At 30.7% G+C, this 18,135-nt stretch overlaps 1 protein-coding gene across 1 annotated transcript; it reads right to left on the reverse strand.

Annotated features, from left to right (window-relative positions):
• Positions 1-13,117: 13,117 nt before the first annotated feature.
• LOC130014508 (transcription factor bHLH19-like) lies at positions 13,118-16,650 on the reverse strand. The gene is made up of 4 exons (XM_050349404.1): positions 16,561-16,650; positions 15,374-15,904; positions 14,484-14,864; positions 13,118-13,446 (listed from the first exon to the last, which is right to left on the reverse strand). Exons 2-4 carry the CDS (start codon positions 15,899-15,901, stop codon positions 13,378-13,380), a joined length of 978 nt encoding a protein of 325 aa, XP_050205361.1. The 5' UTR covers positions 15,902-15,904; positions 16,561-16,650; the 3' UTR covers positions 13,118-13,377.
• Between the last annotated feature and the right edge of the window lie 1,485 nt (positions 16,651-18,135).

An 18,135-nucleotide genomic window follows, 5' to 3' on the forward strand; every position in this document is an offset into this window, starting at 1 on the left:
CAACTAATATAATTTTGGTCCAATATAAATTAACAACCAAATAAATTTATCTACTCACAATTTTAATATTTTTATTAAATATACTATAATTTTTTAAATATTGACAGTTTGATACATCACCTTTTAAATCCTTACTAAATATAAATATACCTTCGACTCATTTCCAGCTGACATACAACATGTATGATAAATTTTATACATGTGGATGGATAATATTACGGCATGTATGATAAATCTTATACATGTGGATGGATAATATTGTGCCACACCGAAAATAGATATATTTAGCAAATATCGAAAAGATAATAAATCGAACTGATAAGATTTAAAAATTGCAATAAAATTGATAAAAATGCTAAAAATGTAGGTAGATAAATTCGTGTAGCCAAATTAATATATATGATTTACACTTTGATGAAAGATAATTTTTTTAATTTATAATAAAATATTTTTTTCATTTTAATTTTACAACGCCAAAATGTATAAGCTATGTTTTTTTTGCTATTTATGAATAGAGCTCATAATGGGATGCCTAACGAGATAAACTAATAACGTGCTTTACTTGCTCTCTTTTTTATATAGATGTATATGAAGAGTAATGACATAGCCAAAAAATTAATCATGGACGTCGAACTATATAAAATATAATAATTTAATCAATGATTTTTTATAATAATTAGGATAAAACTTATAATTAAGATTTTTTCTTTATAATTTTTTTATATAATTTTAACTAATTCTGATTAAGACGGACGCACAACCCACCATTAGATGGCTCCGCAACTGATGAAGAGGTCTAACCATTAAGTTAAGCTCTCATTTGCCTCCATATTACAAATTATTATCTATAAAGATCTCTCTATCTATTAGAATCTTGTATAAGATTTTTGGATCAGTAGTAGATGAACTCCAATAGATTAATTATTTAATACATTCTTCCTATATTAAATTAGAAACTGGCTTTGCATCTGTCATTTGATTTTTTAGAAAGATATTAATTGATTTATATTTTTGAAAAATTAACTGAATATGATAAAAAAAAAAGAGGATAAAAAAATTGGAATTGCAATGTTTTTTTGTACTAGACGAATACTTGTGCTTTGCATGGTCTCTTCATTATGTAGATGCTCTTGGCTAATTAATTACAATTAATACGTGTGAATTATTATTATTGTAATTTAATATTCTCTGTATAGATTTCTCTACCTATAAAAATCTTGTATAAGATTTTTGAAATAGCAATTGGCTGTGCACCTGCCACTTGCTAAAGTGCCACTTGCTAAAATGCCACTTGCTAACAAAACTTTGGAAAATTCTTACCTAGTTCCGGTCCATAAGTTTTCCATGCACCTACACAATAAGGTGTTAGAAAATCTAATATAATTTTCTCTCTTTTCTCATTATTTTCTCCTTCTTCTCATTTTTCTAACACCTCATTGGATAGGTCCATGAATTTTTTATAAACCGGATCTAGATAAAAATTTCCCCAAAACTTCTATGTATGTAGTAGACGAAATTTTGTAAATATATTTGGAATCAAACATTCAAACCTTTCCTAAAAAAACATCCAAACCTATATACAATGTTTTTCTATTTATTTTATTTTATTTTATTATATAAATAATATACGAATCGTTCAAGTCAAAATGAATTAATCTATCCAGATGTACACATCTTTAAGTATGATATAATATTTTACGTGTGTTAACAAATATATATACTACCCATCATGAGTTGGCTATATTAGTCAAAAGTATGGACAGTAAGTATGAGATTTAAAGAACCAAGGTTCGAGTCCCATATCCCACAAAATAGAACTTATTGGAAGAATTTATGGATGAGTTGTTAAAAGACCCATATTAAGTGGAAGGTTCGGACGGTGGGATGACATAGCCTCTCCGAGGGTTTACCCAGGTGGTCGGGCTCTGTTGGTCATTTTACTCACCAACTTGTAATAGAGTGGACTTTAAGTCCGGGTTGTCGAACCCACGAGGAATGTAGAGTTATGATGAGAATGAGTTTAGTTGTCACTCAATTCGTTTAGCACACAAATAGCATATGAGTTTTGGATCACAATTAATTACAAACAACTAAAGTAAACAAGACTAAAATTTAACAATAAACTATTCAAGCAACGATTAACTAAACAACGGAATAAACAAGAAGTAAAAAAAGTTTAAGGGTTGCTAATCAAATCTATGAATCCTAGGTAACCGAGGGTTGTTTGAAATATTGGTTTGGGTCAAGTCTTTCTAAAATGCCTAATCCGCTCTCTCGAGTCCGCAATTAAAGCTAATTGAAATTATATTAATATACCGAAATCTAAATCGCTCTCGCGTAATTAGATTTCGATAATACCAAACGAATCCAATCACGAAGCTTAACTTATAACCAAATAAAACCTAAACCGTTCTCGCGTGATTAATCCTTAAACATATGATTTCTAAATTCGACTAATTAAGTGACCCTCGCTTAAGCAATTAGTCCAAAAACCATAGATTAGGAGATCAATCTAACCTAGGTCAATAAGCACAAAAATCACATCAAACCCTAATTACATGTCACGACCCAAAATATTGAGCCGCAACTGGCGCTAGGGAACGGGAGTGGTAGCTCCGGAACCCGTAGCAAGCCTTAAATCACTATTAATTTTTCGCAAATAATAAACAAATAACATAAAGCAACAGAAGCAAGTATACATAACATGTATACACAAACATTTACACTAACTGTTCTGTTATCCTCGCGGGCTCTAGTTACCGTACCTCGTACGAACTGGCCTCGCGGTACTATATACATCAGTTAGTATATCCAACATATCACTGGCACCTAGTGCCGTGCATAACATATAAAACACGTAGCCTACAAAAACCTATAAACTGGACAGCAAGTAATATGTACACTCAATGTGTACTGCTGTCTAGGCTACGACTCTGCCAACGCGGGACCACTATTGCAGCATTCACAGAAGTCAGAAACTAACATATACAGCTGACTTCTGGACTTCAAAATTGGCCTCTAGCTAAGTCCACAAGCTAAGCACCTGAAAGACATCAAAGGTGAGGGGTCAGTATTTGGGGAAATACTGAGTGAGTTGACATTTACTAACAGTATTAATATAAAAACATAGCATCGCATCTCAAGAAAATATTAATATAAAACATATAAACATGTATTTGATCCGTGTGAAACTAATATCCTAGCATGCGACACATCTCTCGAATAATCATATATCATTCAACCCAATCGTAAATATCAATTGCGAGTCCAACTCGCTGGTGGCCCAGCCACTAGATACGGGGACTTCCAGGCTACACCGTGGCCGAGTTCACTCTGCGTATCGAAATCATAACCCAATCGTAAATATCATATTCATCAACAGCTCCCAGTTGTGTCAAGTCATTTCTCAATGCAAACATACTAGACTGACTCGATACTGGTGATCACACAGCCTATTGACACCCAATAGGTAGCTAGTTTCTTCGGATCGCATACTAGTTCTCGCATATAGAAATTAAATAAACATATAACATCCAACCAAATATATATAATGCGATGCGTGAAAACAATGTATATAATTTCATAAAATAATTTCAATATATATAATACATGAAAGTAAAAGTACAACTCACAGTGACCGCTATCCAATCAATAACGAGGTCAATATGATAATATGCCCGTGCTAGACCACGTCGGTTGACCCCACCGTTTGCTGACACGTCTGATACATATAGATCAAATACACGTTTAATACATAAACGTGAACCTTAAAAACCTAAAACCCTAGGTTATAGATTTAAGTTATCACCCCTTTCGTTTCGTATTCGTTTCTCTCAATTTTGATAACTTCTTGATCGGATTCTTACTTAATCGATGTACTTATCTTGACTATTTATTATGTTAATGTTCATTTATATAATGTTTTATATCTATTTCAAAACATTTCACTGAGTTTCACACTCAATTCAAGCTATCAGAGGTCCTTTTTCACTCCCGGAAGTCCCACGGAGATCCGGGTCGAGTTAGGGCACGTCGTGTCACCTTGGAACGTCGTGCCCTTCAATTTTTGTGAAGGGCACGTCGTGCCCTTCATGGTGCACGTCGTGCACCCTTGTGGTGCACGTCGTGCACCCTTGTGGTGCACGTCGTGCGCCTGCACGACGTGCTGAAGTGCAGCACGTCGTGCACCGAAGTGTGCAGCGTTTTCCGGCATTCCTGGATCATTTCCGGAGCTCCAAAACTCCTACAACTTGTACCAATTCATACCCACTTCATTTATGCACAAAATCTATCAAGAATCCTTACAAAAACGATGAAAAACGACTTGATTCTTGACGTATCGATTCAAACTTAATTTCGTAACAAAACAGCCTATAAAACACCATTTTCACCACCAAAAACCGAAATCTTACCTTGATATGATGCCTAAGATCAGTAGAGCATTCAATTCCGAAGAGATTGCCGCGAGAATCGTCCGAAACGGACGCCGAACGGAAAAACGACGGCGAAACGAAATCGATCGGCGATTTTTTTCACTTTCTGGAGCCTTCTTCTTTCTTTCTGATTTCTTCATTTCAAAGGAAATCCTTATATATCATGGCTAAATTCTATTTTTCATCCTTGTTTTCTTTAATGAATACAATCTATCCTTTAAACTTTTCTTTCGTACGATTTAGTCCATAGCTAAATCGTTAAACTCTTTTATTACGACTTATACGTATTACTTATATCCGATAAATAATACGAAGCTCGATATCAACACTTTCCCGTCAAGTTTATAAATTTCCATTTTTGAGACATAGTGGCTAAATTACCACTTTGGTCCCTGAACTTCATTTTGGGCTTTCCTTGACATTTTTCCTTTTAATTCCAATTCTAACTTTAGAATTGAAATATAACCTTGATTTCCGCATAACTAATTTCCCAAAACCGACCTACTTGAAACTCATTTATCTTAATTTTATCGGATAACTTTCCGATGTCGCCACTCTGGCGACTCAAAATTGGACACGTGGTCCAATTAGCTAATTAATTATTTTGGGGTATTACATTACAAACCACCCCTAATCAACTAATCATCACACAACTATCATAAGCAACCCCTAAATAAGGGGTTTAGCCAATCATAACTATATACTAACATTAAAGCAATAAACATTAAACATTGTAAAAGTAAGAAATAAATACCTTAAGTAGTTAATGGAGCACAAAAGCATAAGATAAAGAGTATGGGGCTTCACTAATAATAACTTGCATTAATAAGGATTAATCCCAAAAAGAACAAAATCTGGAAATTCTTTATGAAGAACACCAAGAACAATAAAGATTCTCACATAAAAGTGAGAGAAAAAGGAATTACAACTACACTAAAATTGATGTCTCCTACACTAATGAGACATACCCTAAAAATAGAGATAAAAGTGTTTATATAGTACTTTCCAAAAAGGGAATAAAAATAACCTATTACATGAGTGTTTGGTCAAATAAAGAAGTGGGCCTCAAGTCTTGTGTCTTTATAATTCGAAATCTGAGCCCAATGTTTTACCCTTGTCTCGACCGAGACATTCATTAAAGGAATGTGTCTCGATCGAGACAAGCTTCTTCAAAAGCTACTGCCTGAAATTCCTCTCTTGTCTCGATCGAGATACTTCCATAAGTGTCTGTCTCGATTGAGACAGGCTTCAATCATGGATTTTTCGATAAGACTTCGCTCCTTGTATTCTTTGTCGATTCTTTCACTTTCTTTGCCAAAAATGCTCCAAAACGCTTCAATGCCCTGAAAAGCTTAAACACATAATAAGGCACATAAACACCTCAAAATGCACGATGAATAACATAAAAACGTAATGAAACGACTCGAGTGAATAAGATTATTTGACTCCTATCAGGCTCCGCCCTTAAAGAGTAGTCGGACTCCTCCGGGGGTTCCCTCGTTACCAAAAATATATATATACATGTCTAGATTAAAGCTATCAGTGTGCAATATTTCCCTCTCGACTTTGGATCTTAGCACCCCAAAAGACTGTCTGTACAAATGATCTCGGCCTATAAAAAGTGGAATTTGTACTTGTGAAAATTATCGAGTAATCAGAAATAAAAAAGAAGAGCCAAAATTACGTGTTTTAGGGAGTTGAACGTCTTATGAGTGGCCTATGTGAGCCAGGAACAAGGATTCCGGAAAGTTGAATGAAAGCCGGCTCTAAACATGATCCAAAAATGTTCAGATCCTTAACCTCTCGCTTCGTTTAAGTGGTTACATACCTATCTATTTATTTCAGATGAGCCTTCATTTCATAGATTTTTTATTCAGAAAATGAACTGCCAGAATTCCTCTATATCACCAGGAAAGAAATAGATTATATACCGTATAACCCGACCAAGTCATAATGGTAAAAGATATCATACGTAGTTTGATAAAATTATGAATATATTTGATAAAAATTCTATGTGTAGGCTTTGGGAGAAAATCTAGAAGGTCTTTTTAGTTTTGATAAACTTTTTTTTTGTTTTGCTGAAGAAAAAATAAATAAATTTGAATAATTTGAATAATTTTTTTGTTATAATAAATGTACGTATATGTATCTTGGTAAGAGGTTTCGGGTTCGAATCTCACTCCCCCTCCTAATTATTAAAAAAATGTACGTATATGTATTTTACCTTTAACGTGCCCACGTGTCGTCTTAAGCAGTGGCGGAGCCATACTGGGGCGACCTACGGCGGCCGCCCTAGTTGGCCGGAAAATTAAGAGGGGGGGGGGACCGATTCCTCCCTCCACAGCCGCCCTATGGTGGAAACTAAAGAATGCTTTATTAGCAAATTATAGGAATAAAAAATAATGAAAAAATAGGTTAATGAAGTAGAAACATGGTTGATATTATTGAAGTGATGATTTTATTTTAAAATTTCATAAAAAGAAAGGAAGATTTATAACAACGACACACATAAGATGCTCTGTCGTAGTTGTATGCCTGGACTCATTTTAAAGAGACTAAAGCCATCCGTTTGAGTGAATCAATCAGTTTCTACACCAGTTTCTCCACCATTATAACAATAATGTAAATTACATAAATTTTTATTACAAATACCTGAAAAATTTCTTAAAATCTTCTTTAATATGCTTCCACCAACCATCCAAGATAAGGTTTGAACCAGAATTAAGATGTGTGTATACCACATCTTTAAATCACATTACACCTCCTCAATTAGCACCGAACAGTTATCAATATAATACCTAAAAGCTTTGATAAGAATAGCTGATAATGCGTAGTAATGTTATCACAAACATTTCGTAAAGTGCAGTTTCTAAACTTCGGCTTAACCTTTCCATCTGATCATGTTATCTCTATAACAATGGCCCATTAACCCCGAGACTAGTTTCTCTTTTATAGAACTATTGAAACTCAATAATATCCTTCTTTTCCACACAATCAACCTAAATTAGTGGGAAAAAAGGTAATGAGTGCAAAACTATGAATCCCTGCAATTTTATCTTACAATTTTATCTTACAATCTATCAGGAATCAGAATCATGATACATTACCCATATAAAATTCAAATAAATCCCTGCAAACTTATTGAGATTCTTCATCTTCTTCTTCTCCAAAAAAATTTATTTTTTCTTTATCTATAGAGCTATGGAAGAGCCGACTGAAACAAATTTTTGCAACCAATATGTAAATTTTACTAAAATATACCAAACTCAATGTAATTTAACAAGACACAACAAACTATATACCATACGATCGTCAAAACTACTCGCTGTCTCACTCGGGTTCTTATTATCCGCAACAACTAATTGTAAGTTTTCTATCTAACATTAATAAATTATTTAAATTTAAATTTACTTAAGCTAGAAACTCATTGAAACTCAATATTACCCTGCTCTCTCACAGAATAACCCTAAATAAGTGCGAAAAAATGTATTAAGTGACAAATTGTGAAGTAGGAACATCTAGGACTGTGTAAGAGCCGACCGAAACAAATTTTTGCAACTAACATGTAAATGTTACTAAAATAAACCAAATTTAATGTAATGGATCAAAACACAACAAATTATGTACCATATGATCGTCGGAACTGCTCGCTATTTCACTCGGGTTCTTATTATCCGCAACATTTGCTTTTGAGGTTTCTATAACATTGGACAATAATAATTAACATTAATAAATTATTTAAATTTGAATTTGCTTATGCTAGAAACTCATGGATTACAACTGCACTAACACTAGAAGAATATTAAAATAGAAATTCTATTCAATTTGCAAAGAAGACCTTACATAGTTGGACCTATTCTATTTAATTGGAATTTTTAAAACAAAAAATTGCTCAACTTTCTTTACTCAAACATGGGCATGGCTTATCAATGTTAGCTAGAAAATTGCAAATAAAATAAAATTACGGGAGACTCACTGGTTTTTGCTAAATCTGCAATACTCGAGTGCACTCTGTTTCTTTTTACTATGTGTAGGCTCTAGGAGAAAATCTAGAAAGCCTAGGTAGTTTTGATAAACTTCTTCGTTTTGTTTTGCTCATGAAAAAATAAATAAATTTGAATATTTTTTTTGTTATAATAAATGTACGTGTATATATTTTACCTTTAACATGCCCACATGTCGTTTTAAGCAGAGACGGAGCCACACTGTTGCGACCTGTGGCGGCCGCCCCAGCTGGCCGGAAAATCAAGAGAGGGGACTGATTCCCCCTCTACAGCCCCCCATAGCTGAAACTGAGTTGTTTTCAAGAAGTTTGGTTCAACCAATTTTCTTGGTTAGTGTATAGTATAGAAAAAGACTGAACAATGCTTCTACTGTTATCTTTTTACTTCTTCTAATTCAAGAAATAAAAGCTTTTACAGACAATGGTTTTACTAATTGGAAAAAAGCGATCCAACTTTGCAATGGACATGTTGGTGCAGTAGACAGTGCTCATAATGATGCAAGACGTAATTGTAAAAATTTTCAGAATCAACGACAAAGTATTTCACATGTTATGAGTACGCAAAGTCGTGAATCAGAAATTGCATATCAAACTCGTTTAACAGCGGTGTAACGTTCGATACGCTATCTTTTATTGCAAGGTCTTGCATTTTGTGTAAATCAATGATAAAATTTAGAAATCCTAATATAGAGTAAAGTGTTATAATTATGGGTAGATAAAATGATAACTTTAAAATTAACTATAGATTGAATATTTCGTGCTTATTTAGTTCAGCTGTGTCAAGATTTAATAAGGATGTTTATGAATGTTTAAAAGATATTATTTTTATCAGCATTCATCTTAATAAAGTTAAAGTTATATTAAAATTTTAAAGTTATCTAAGGAAATTGCAAAATGAATAATTGTGCTTTTCCACACATCGAATAAAACAGAATAATGAATAAGCACTTAATTAATTAATTAATTCATCGTTTTCTGTCGCATCTTGACATATAATATAGAGATAAAACTAATTAAAAATAACTGCAACACTTAATTTATTGATTAAATCATCTTTTTTGTCGCATCTTGACATATTATATAGAAATAAAACTAACTAGCGAGCAATACTACAATTTCTGAAATAAATTCATAAGGTTGAAAGAGGATACGATTGTATCCGCAAATTATATTTAAATTTGGTTTATGATCAAGTACAATCAGAAGATCAGTTTAACAATAATAAATATTATTTTTAAACGGAGTGTATATAATTAATTAATTATGTTTTGATATAAATGACATTGGATGTCACAATGTATAGGTAGATTAAGCCAAGAAAGGAAGTCTTAAGAAAAATTCAGATCGCAAAATCTCAAGTGGAGACTAAAACTATAGATTTGTATTAAGATTGCAAATTATTTAGTTTAAATTATTGTCAGCGATTCTAGAATAATAATAATAATAATAATAATAATAATAATAATAATAACTGTAATAAGCTGGACCTTTTAAGGTGCTTTCAACTGTAATGATCATGCATACATCACCGATTCTAGATTTATTTTATATTATATAACAAATTTTATGGATTACACAAATCGGTCTATGTATCAACAAATAAAACAAAATTCATGAATTTTATGCGATTGGTTGACAAGTTGTTATTCTTTTTCAAAAATTTAAAATTTAAAATTTTCATTGATAATAATAAAAATAACATAAATAAATAATTTTTTTTAACAAATTGAAAAAAATATTTCAACCATCAAAAGGTTATTTCAATATATAAATGGTTCAAATACTAAGACTGTAATTTTGAAACCGTTTGAATATTGAAGTTTCAAATTTTCCAAACATTATCTTCAATATAGATCTAAAAGTTATGTTAAAGATAATCCACATTGATGAGGAAAATAAATATAAATGATTTTATAAGTGTGGAGGTTCAACCACTTATTAACTAGTTCTAATTATTAGGTAATAGTTGGATCTGAACACATCTCATAAGCATGTGAGTTGTCACATTCTCACCAATTTATAATCAATTACTTTTGCCAAATAATATTTCTAATATGGTATTAGAGCGGGTCTGATTCGAAATATTAATTACCCAATTGTCTGTCTGAATATTCTATCCCAGCGGCCCGGTTTGGTTTTGCCGATGCATATCACAACACAATTATAGTTTTAGGGGGGGTTCTAATTTTAAATGACAACTGTCCCAGTTGCACTTGAGGAGTCGTGTTAAAGATAATATCACATTGCATAAGAGAATAAATATAGATGAGTTTATAAGTGTGAAAATTCAACCACCTATTAACTAGTTCTGGTTATTAAGTTACGGTTGAACTTAAACACATCTCATAAGTATATGAATTGTCACATTCTCACCAATTTATAATCAAATACTCCCACCAAATAACATTTTTAATAAGTTATCTTCAAACCGCTATATTTTCATCTTCAATTTTTTTAAAAGATAAATTTCTATCCTGAAAGTACATCTGATTAACAAGAAATTCAACAAAAATTAAGACTTAATAAAATTTTAGATCTAAAAAGATTTATAAAGTAAAGATTTTTTTAGACATAAGTATAAAAAAATACCTTATAGATAAGTGATAAGTTGGATGGAGAGAAGATAATCTTCCGATTAAAATCAAAAATTATTTTTTCTCACACCCTTTATAAAATTAAAATGAAAAGGAATTTAAAAAGAAGAAAGAGCAAAATTTAGAGAGATAATGGTTGTTCTAACAAAGACACCGTATCATCTTTTTCAACAAGTCCTGATCTCAATGAGGGAAAACAAAACAAAACATATATTTAGTATGTAGGGATGCAAAAGCAATTTTTTTCATTAAATTTATATTCCAAGATTTTAATGTAAAAAAATAATATTTTTTAATAATAATAAATATATCCTATATATATGATTAATATTATAATTTAATCAAAAGTTATATATGAAAATACATTTAAAAAGTAAATATTTTTTTAATAAATAATAAATATTTATATTATATTTATATTTTTTTAAGAAGTTTTTTAATTGTTCAATTCGGCTATTCATCCACTCAAATTAATAGTTATTCAAACTACAAGAATGTTTGGTCTTTGAATGAATTTGATTAAAAAATATTAACTCTTATTAATAACAATTCAAAACTTCGCTCTGCAAATATATCAATAAAGAAAGTAACAAAATTTGCAAAGAAAATAAGTATTTGATAAAAAATTTAAAAAATCATTCAAAAATAGAACTATAAAATTTATTTCGGTTGAGTCAAAAGAATTAATAGTTAACTAAAGAAAATGATCCACCATGGATCAATAAAATAATCGCAGGTGAAAAAATCAATGTTTTGATTAACAATAAAAAAATCGATCACTATGATTTTTTTAATAAATTTTTGCAAAATATGTTAATTTGTATTTTTGGTTTTTTAAATATACGTAATTAAAATAGAACCACATATATCACTAAAATCTTTATGCGATGTGCAATATTCACTAACTAGTCAAATGGTTTTATTGATAAAAATTAAATGTAATTTAATATATACTTTATAATAAATTGATTTACAATTTAATAATTTTTATAAATTATAAAGATCAGTTACTGATGAGTAAATTAGAAATGAGTAATCTGAATAAATTAAAAAAAGTAATTTCTGTCACTATGAATAAATTGTAAATGAATTACATACATATTTTGAAAATTATTATTTTGGATTTATTTCCAATTTTAAAAAAACTACTTGTGGATTAATTAATAAAGACTATTTTATATTTTATTTTTATCAATTACTTGATGATTATATATATTTGGTGAGAATTTTTTAGATAGACTGAGTCTACTACGTTCTCCGTAGATTAAGCCAAATACGTAGTAACACCTCATAAAAATAATGGTAAAATTGTAATAAATATGCAATAAATGTGTTCAGATTTTGATAATAATATTATAATTTTACCATCATTCTAATAAGTTCTTATGACGTGATTGACTTAATTTACGGATGATGTGATAGACCAAGTCCACCTAAAAATTTCTCATGATAAACCTAGTAAAATTATAAATAAATAATATATATAGCAGATGATATATAGTTTTTGCTTAAAACAACTATATTTTATTACTTATTGTTATGTTTTAAATGTTTTGAAAACGAATAATAATTTAATTTTAATTAACAATATGTTTAGAGGAAAGCAACAGTAAATGTCTTCATCATTAAACAAATTTGAGTGTTATGAATTTTAACTTTGTAATATAAAGAAATCAATAAAAGATAATAAAACTCAAAAGATAATATTTTTAAAATTTCAACTTAACTAATAAAGACAGCTAGTATTATTGAACTCCAAATATCAGGTTTAAATATAAACAAAGTATTATCACTATTAATAAAACATTAATTAATTAGATAATCAAATCAAATTTATTGACAACTTGTACACGTACAACAACGGCCATGTTTGGTTCATGGAATGGAATAGCATGGAATAGAATAGCTATTCCATGAAGAATGGAATAGTTATTCTTTACTTTTTGAGAGGAGTAGTTATTCCATAAAATCATGGAATAGCAATTCCATGGAGTTACTATTCCATGAACCAAAGTGAGGAATAACTATTCAATACGGTATAGCTATTCTATTTCGGACCTATTCCATGAACCAAACATGGCCAACAGGGAAAGAGGCAAGAAACCTCTAAAAAAAATATACTTAAAATCTTAAAAACTTATAAAATAAGCTCCAGGTTCCATATATTCAGCACGTGGGTATTAAACACGGTCAACGAGTCAACCGTGCTAGAACATTAGGGCATAATTTGCCCTAGAAAAAACTTCTGCTGCTAAAAATGGAAACTTTTTAGCGACAAACATAAGAGAAATTTATAGTGTTTCACACAAAGAAACAAACTTAAAAAGCTGCTGACGGCCACAAATGCTTAATTAAGTAAAGCTTGTCTAAGGTTTCTTAAGAGATCCTTAATTGTCATGGAGAATTCACCATCCATCTGCAATTTATAGTCAAAATACAAAGAATTAATTAGAGATCATTTATTGTCAAAATACATGTTACTATTTCGTAGACTTTATGGTAATATATGATTTCTTACTCTATAATTAATCAGCTAATTAAACAGATATTGTAAAAAAAAAAAATCGAGTTTTGGAGTTTGAGCTATAGAGGAAGATTTTTTTAAGAAGAATTGGTCATCTCTCTCTATCCAATTTTATGAAGGAAAATTTTGGGCTAAGTATTTTTCACGGTTACCTAATTATGATATTTTTTACAAAATAGTTACCAATTTATAAAAATTTATAAAATGGTTTTCGAACTATTATTTTTAACGGTTATCTAACTGTAGTTTTTTTATAAAACGGTTATCTAATTATAGATGTCCATAAAATAAAGTTATACAACCATGCAACAAGCTGGTAGTTATTTTGTAAAAAATTATAATTTGACAATTTTTTTTAAAAAAAAATTATAATTTAATAACCGTTTTAATTTTTTTTATCATTCAGCAACATTTTTTATGTTTGATTAATTGCTAAACAACTAGATTTCCTTATCTAGACGGATATTTGTTGGGATTCATATGAGAGAAAAACAAATTCATCGTTTAATGATTTTGTAAAGAACTGTTGGATTAAATATTTTTTCGATTATCAAACTATGATTGTTTTACAAAATGGTTGTTGAATTATGAAAAATTAAAAAAATAGTTATCGAAAGATAGTTATTTTATAAAATGGACAAATGGTTATCAAATTGCTACCTAAATGCACATTTTTGCACCGTCCACATCAGTAAGCTGATAACTGTTTTGCAAAAAAATATATTGTTTGATAGTCATTCAGTAGTTTTTTTATAACTTAATAGAACTTTTTGTAAAACAGTTATTGCTATAGATCAGTAATTAGTTTTTTAATTTTTTATAATTAAAGAATATATTCTGGTAGCCGTAAATATATTGAAACCGAAAATTATTAAAGCAACAATATATAGTTATACAAAAACAATGAGGGAAGTTAATTTGTATAATACCTGAGCAACAATAGTAACGTCAAGAGTAGAATTTCCAAAAGGCACCACTCTGCAATTTCTGATATTCAAATGAAACTTCTCCACTGCATATAGTATCTTCACTATGCAATTATTTTGTTTTTCACAATGGATTTTAATCAGAACATCTTTGTCTGAAACCCTAGCTTCGATTTCCGGAAGTTGTGATTGGTCACATATTTCACCAGAATTAATCTCATTGGTTGAGGATGACTCATCATCATCTACATAAACTTTTGATTTCTTCACAAAAACTATTGATTCCATAGATTTCATTGCAGATTGATCCTCTAATATCTTTATTCGTTCTTGTAAATTCTTCACGTACTTAATTGCATCTCCAAGAACAGAAGCTTTGTCCATCTGTAAATCAACATTATCAATTGAGTATATGTTGCACGGAAACTTGTTAAATTGTATATTTCGCGCATTTTATTTTTGTTTTTGGAAATGCTTGTGAAACTCAAGCTCTATTTATAACATATTTTTATAAACCATGAAAAATTCTCCACTTTTTTAGCCGTTTTCATTTTCGTGCTACATAACTCAGTATTGTTAGATTTTATGTTGTACTAAGTTACTAACCCTCTCAATTTAAATTAATTCAATACCCTTTTACAGAAGGTTTTTTTAGATTTATAAGTTAGTTTTGATTCGACCTCGATCTCAAACTCAAATAATTCACTTCCAGCGATCATTCAACACTTGTTCTTTTGCCTCTTACTCATTAAATTTATTTAAACAAATTAAAATCATGCTAATTTTCTTTCAAACACATATGATTTTATCATGGAAATCAAGAACAGAAAATAATATTAATAAGACAAAAGACAAAATTCCTCATAAAATTAAGTTTTTAGGTTAAAGTATACCTTTTTCAGACCAGGAATCACCGCTGAAAGGGCAATAAATCGCTGGCTAAGCTTTTCTCGGCGCTTCCTCTCCGCCATCACATGATCTTGCGCATCCCTAATTATTACTGCACCAGCCTTCTTATTGATTCCTTGATTAATATAATAGGTTGAACCCGGATGGAACAAACTAGTTTTTGAATTTCCATCGATACCCATTTCGATCTTAGGCTTTAAAGTAATCGATTCGACCCCATAGATCTGTCGAGAAGCAGCATGAGATGAAGAATTCAAGTTTTCGAAAGATATAATATGAGAAGAAGAAGGAGAAGTGATTTTTTCATGAGTGGTAGTGCAAGAATTCCAGCTACTGGTCTTCAGCTGTTTCGCTGGGTTTTGACCTAGATCGGCTGGTGCTCGAAAATTCTCAACACTTTGATGATTGAAAATTTGGTTATTATAAGAAAAAGATTGAAATTCAAGATCGTCGATGGAATAATCAAGTGTGTCTATTTGGTATTGGTAGTTAAAAGCAGTTGCTTCCTCCATTTCCTGTAAATAAAAACAATTTATATGTTAAGTTTAACTTGCAGATTAAGGGTAATTGATTCTAGGGGTCACTGTACTTTTCAAGAATTGCAAAATGGTGACCAAACATCAAAACGTAACAAATTGGTTACTAAACTTTCAAATATCTGATTTTGGAAGGTTTTTAAGTGTTTTACGGTCAAATTATACATACGTAGTAATTAAATTTTGATTATTTATAACAAATAATATCTTATATTTCATATATACACAATCAACAAAAAATCGACTTGAAATAATTTTCTTCGGTAACCAAAAATCCTTCTATCTTAACATAACCAAATAGTATAGTAACTAAAATGTTACGTTTTGAAGTTCGGTCACCATTTTGCAACTTTTTAAAAGTACAGTGACCTCCAAAATCAATTACCCTGCAGATTAACGTACCAATTCAGAAACCCATTTAACATTATAGCAAACTTCTGTTGTTTCTTTAAAGAAATTTCAAGTTTAGACCCTGAAAATATTATGCAAGAAAAAAATCATTTAGACTTAAGATTTTCGAACACGAAAATTCTTGAAAATAAATTCAGTTACACAATTTGACACTATTTTAATGAAGAAAACGTATCGAAACAAGATTTGTAATTCAAGAATGAACTTGGAAAAAGATTAATTACCTGTCAAAAGGATAGGGAAATTCAAGAATTTGCTGAAGAAGACTCAAGATTTGCCTTTACAGTAGGTAATAAGAAATTTGCAGTCTTTTAAAGAAAAAAAAATATGCTGATGATTAATACAGGAGAAATAAACATTAAAATAGTTAAACTCCCTCGTGTGAAAATGTTGTCTACTGTCTCCATTTTCCTTCGAGAAATCACTGTTCATTTGGTGGCCCTATCTTTTATGTTTTAGTATTTTGTCGTTTGTTGACCGTTTTTGGCCATTAACATTATTTGGATATTGTTATAAAAAAAATGCTCCATCTTTACCATTTTTTTATTTTTTATCACTATCGTTTTTCTTTTAGTTCAAATTTTTAAAATCGTTATATTTTTTAATATTATTTAAATTTACTTTTTTACTATAAGATTTTCAATGTAAAGAGTATAGTTAAATTTTTTCACTCTCCAATTTAAATACGAGTCCTTACCGAAAACTTTAGGAGATTCTTTGGTTTATGATTGTTTGGGAGATTTGGAAAAGTAGGAATTCAAGAGTTTTTCAGAGTGCGGATATTGCGAAGGAAACGGTGATTTTCAATTGCTTTAACAAGGCGGCTTTCCTTTATAAGCTTTGTAATAGGAGTTTTTCATACTCGGGTTTGGATTTTTTTAGAAATCCATTCTGTATTCTTTTTTCGAACTTGTGACTGTGTGTTTGTCCGTTGCCCATTGCCTAAGCCTCTAGTGTGCCATTTTAATGTGACACTTCTTGTGCGAAAGTTTTGAGTAGCGGTTTTGCCATTTCTTGTGGCTTTTAATGAAATTTCTATTCATCAAAAAAAAAAAAATTAAAATAAAAAATTGAATTAAATTGACAATTTTTTTTTTGATGAATATAAAATTTTATAAAAGCCACAAGAAGTGGCTACTCGAAACTAAAAGCTTTCGCACAAGAAGTGGTACGCACAAGACGACACACTAAAGGCTTAGGCTAAAAGAAACGAGTCAAAAATCAACCGTTAATTTGGATACAGTATACAGAATGGACTTCTAAAGAAATCCAACCAGAATAATTGAAACTCCTATTACAACACTTATAAATAAAAGCAGACCTCGTAAAGCAACTAAAGATGACAGTCTCTTTATCCGAAAGCTCATTACTGAAAACTCGGCTATTTCTACATTTCCATAACTCCCAAACAATCAAACACCATAAAACTTCTCATAGCTTCCAGTACGGACCCCTCGGAACAATAGCTTGTGGATTCCAAATCTGCGTAAAAAAGGAAGAATTCACCTGGACTGCACTAGTGTTCTCTCCTTGATTATCAGTAGCAGATGCCCGACTTCTCTGATCAGTAATAGCAGCGGGATCCTGGAGAACAGCAGCAGCAGCAGTGGGATTCGGAACAACAGCAGCAACAGCGGGATTCTGAGAAACAGCAGCAACAACACTTCTCTGAAAATCAGCAGCAGCAGCGATAACCTGGAGAACAGCAGCAGCAGCAGTGGGATTCAGAAGAACAGCAGCAACATCGGGATTCTGAGAAACATCAGCAGCAGCGGTAACCTGAAAATCAACAACAGCAG

The sequence above is a fragment of the Mercurialis annua genome, linkage group LG7, assembly GCF_937616625.2.
Source record: "Mercurialis annua linkage group LG7, ddMerAnnu1.2, whole genome shotgun sequence".
In the NCBI taxonomy this organism is placed as follows: domain Eukaryota; kingdom Viridiplantae; phylum Streptophyta; class Magnoliopsida; order Malpighiales; family Euphorbiaceae; genus Mercurialis; species Mercurialis annua.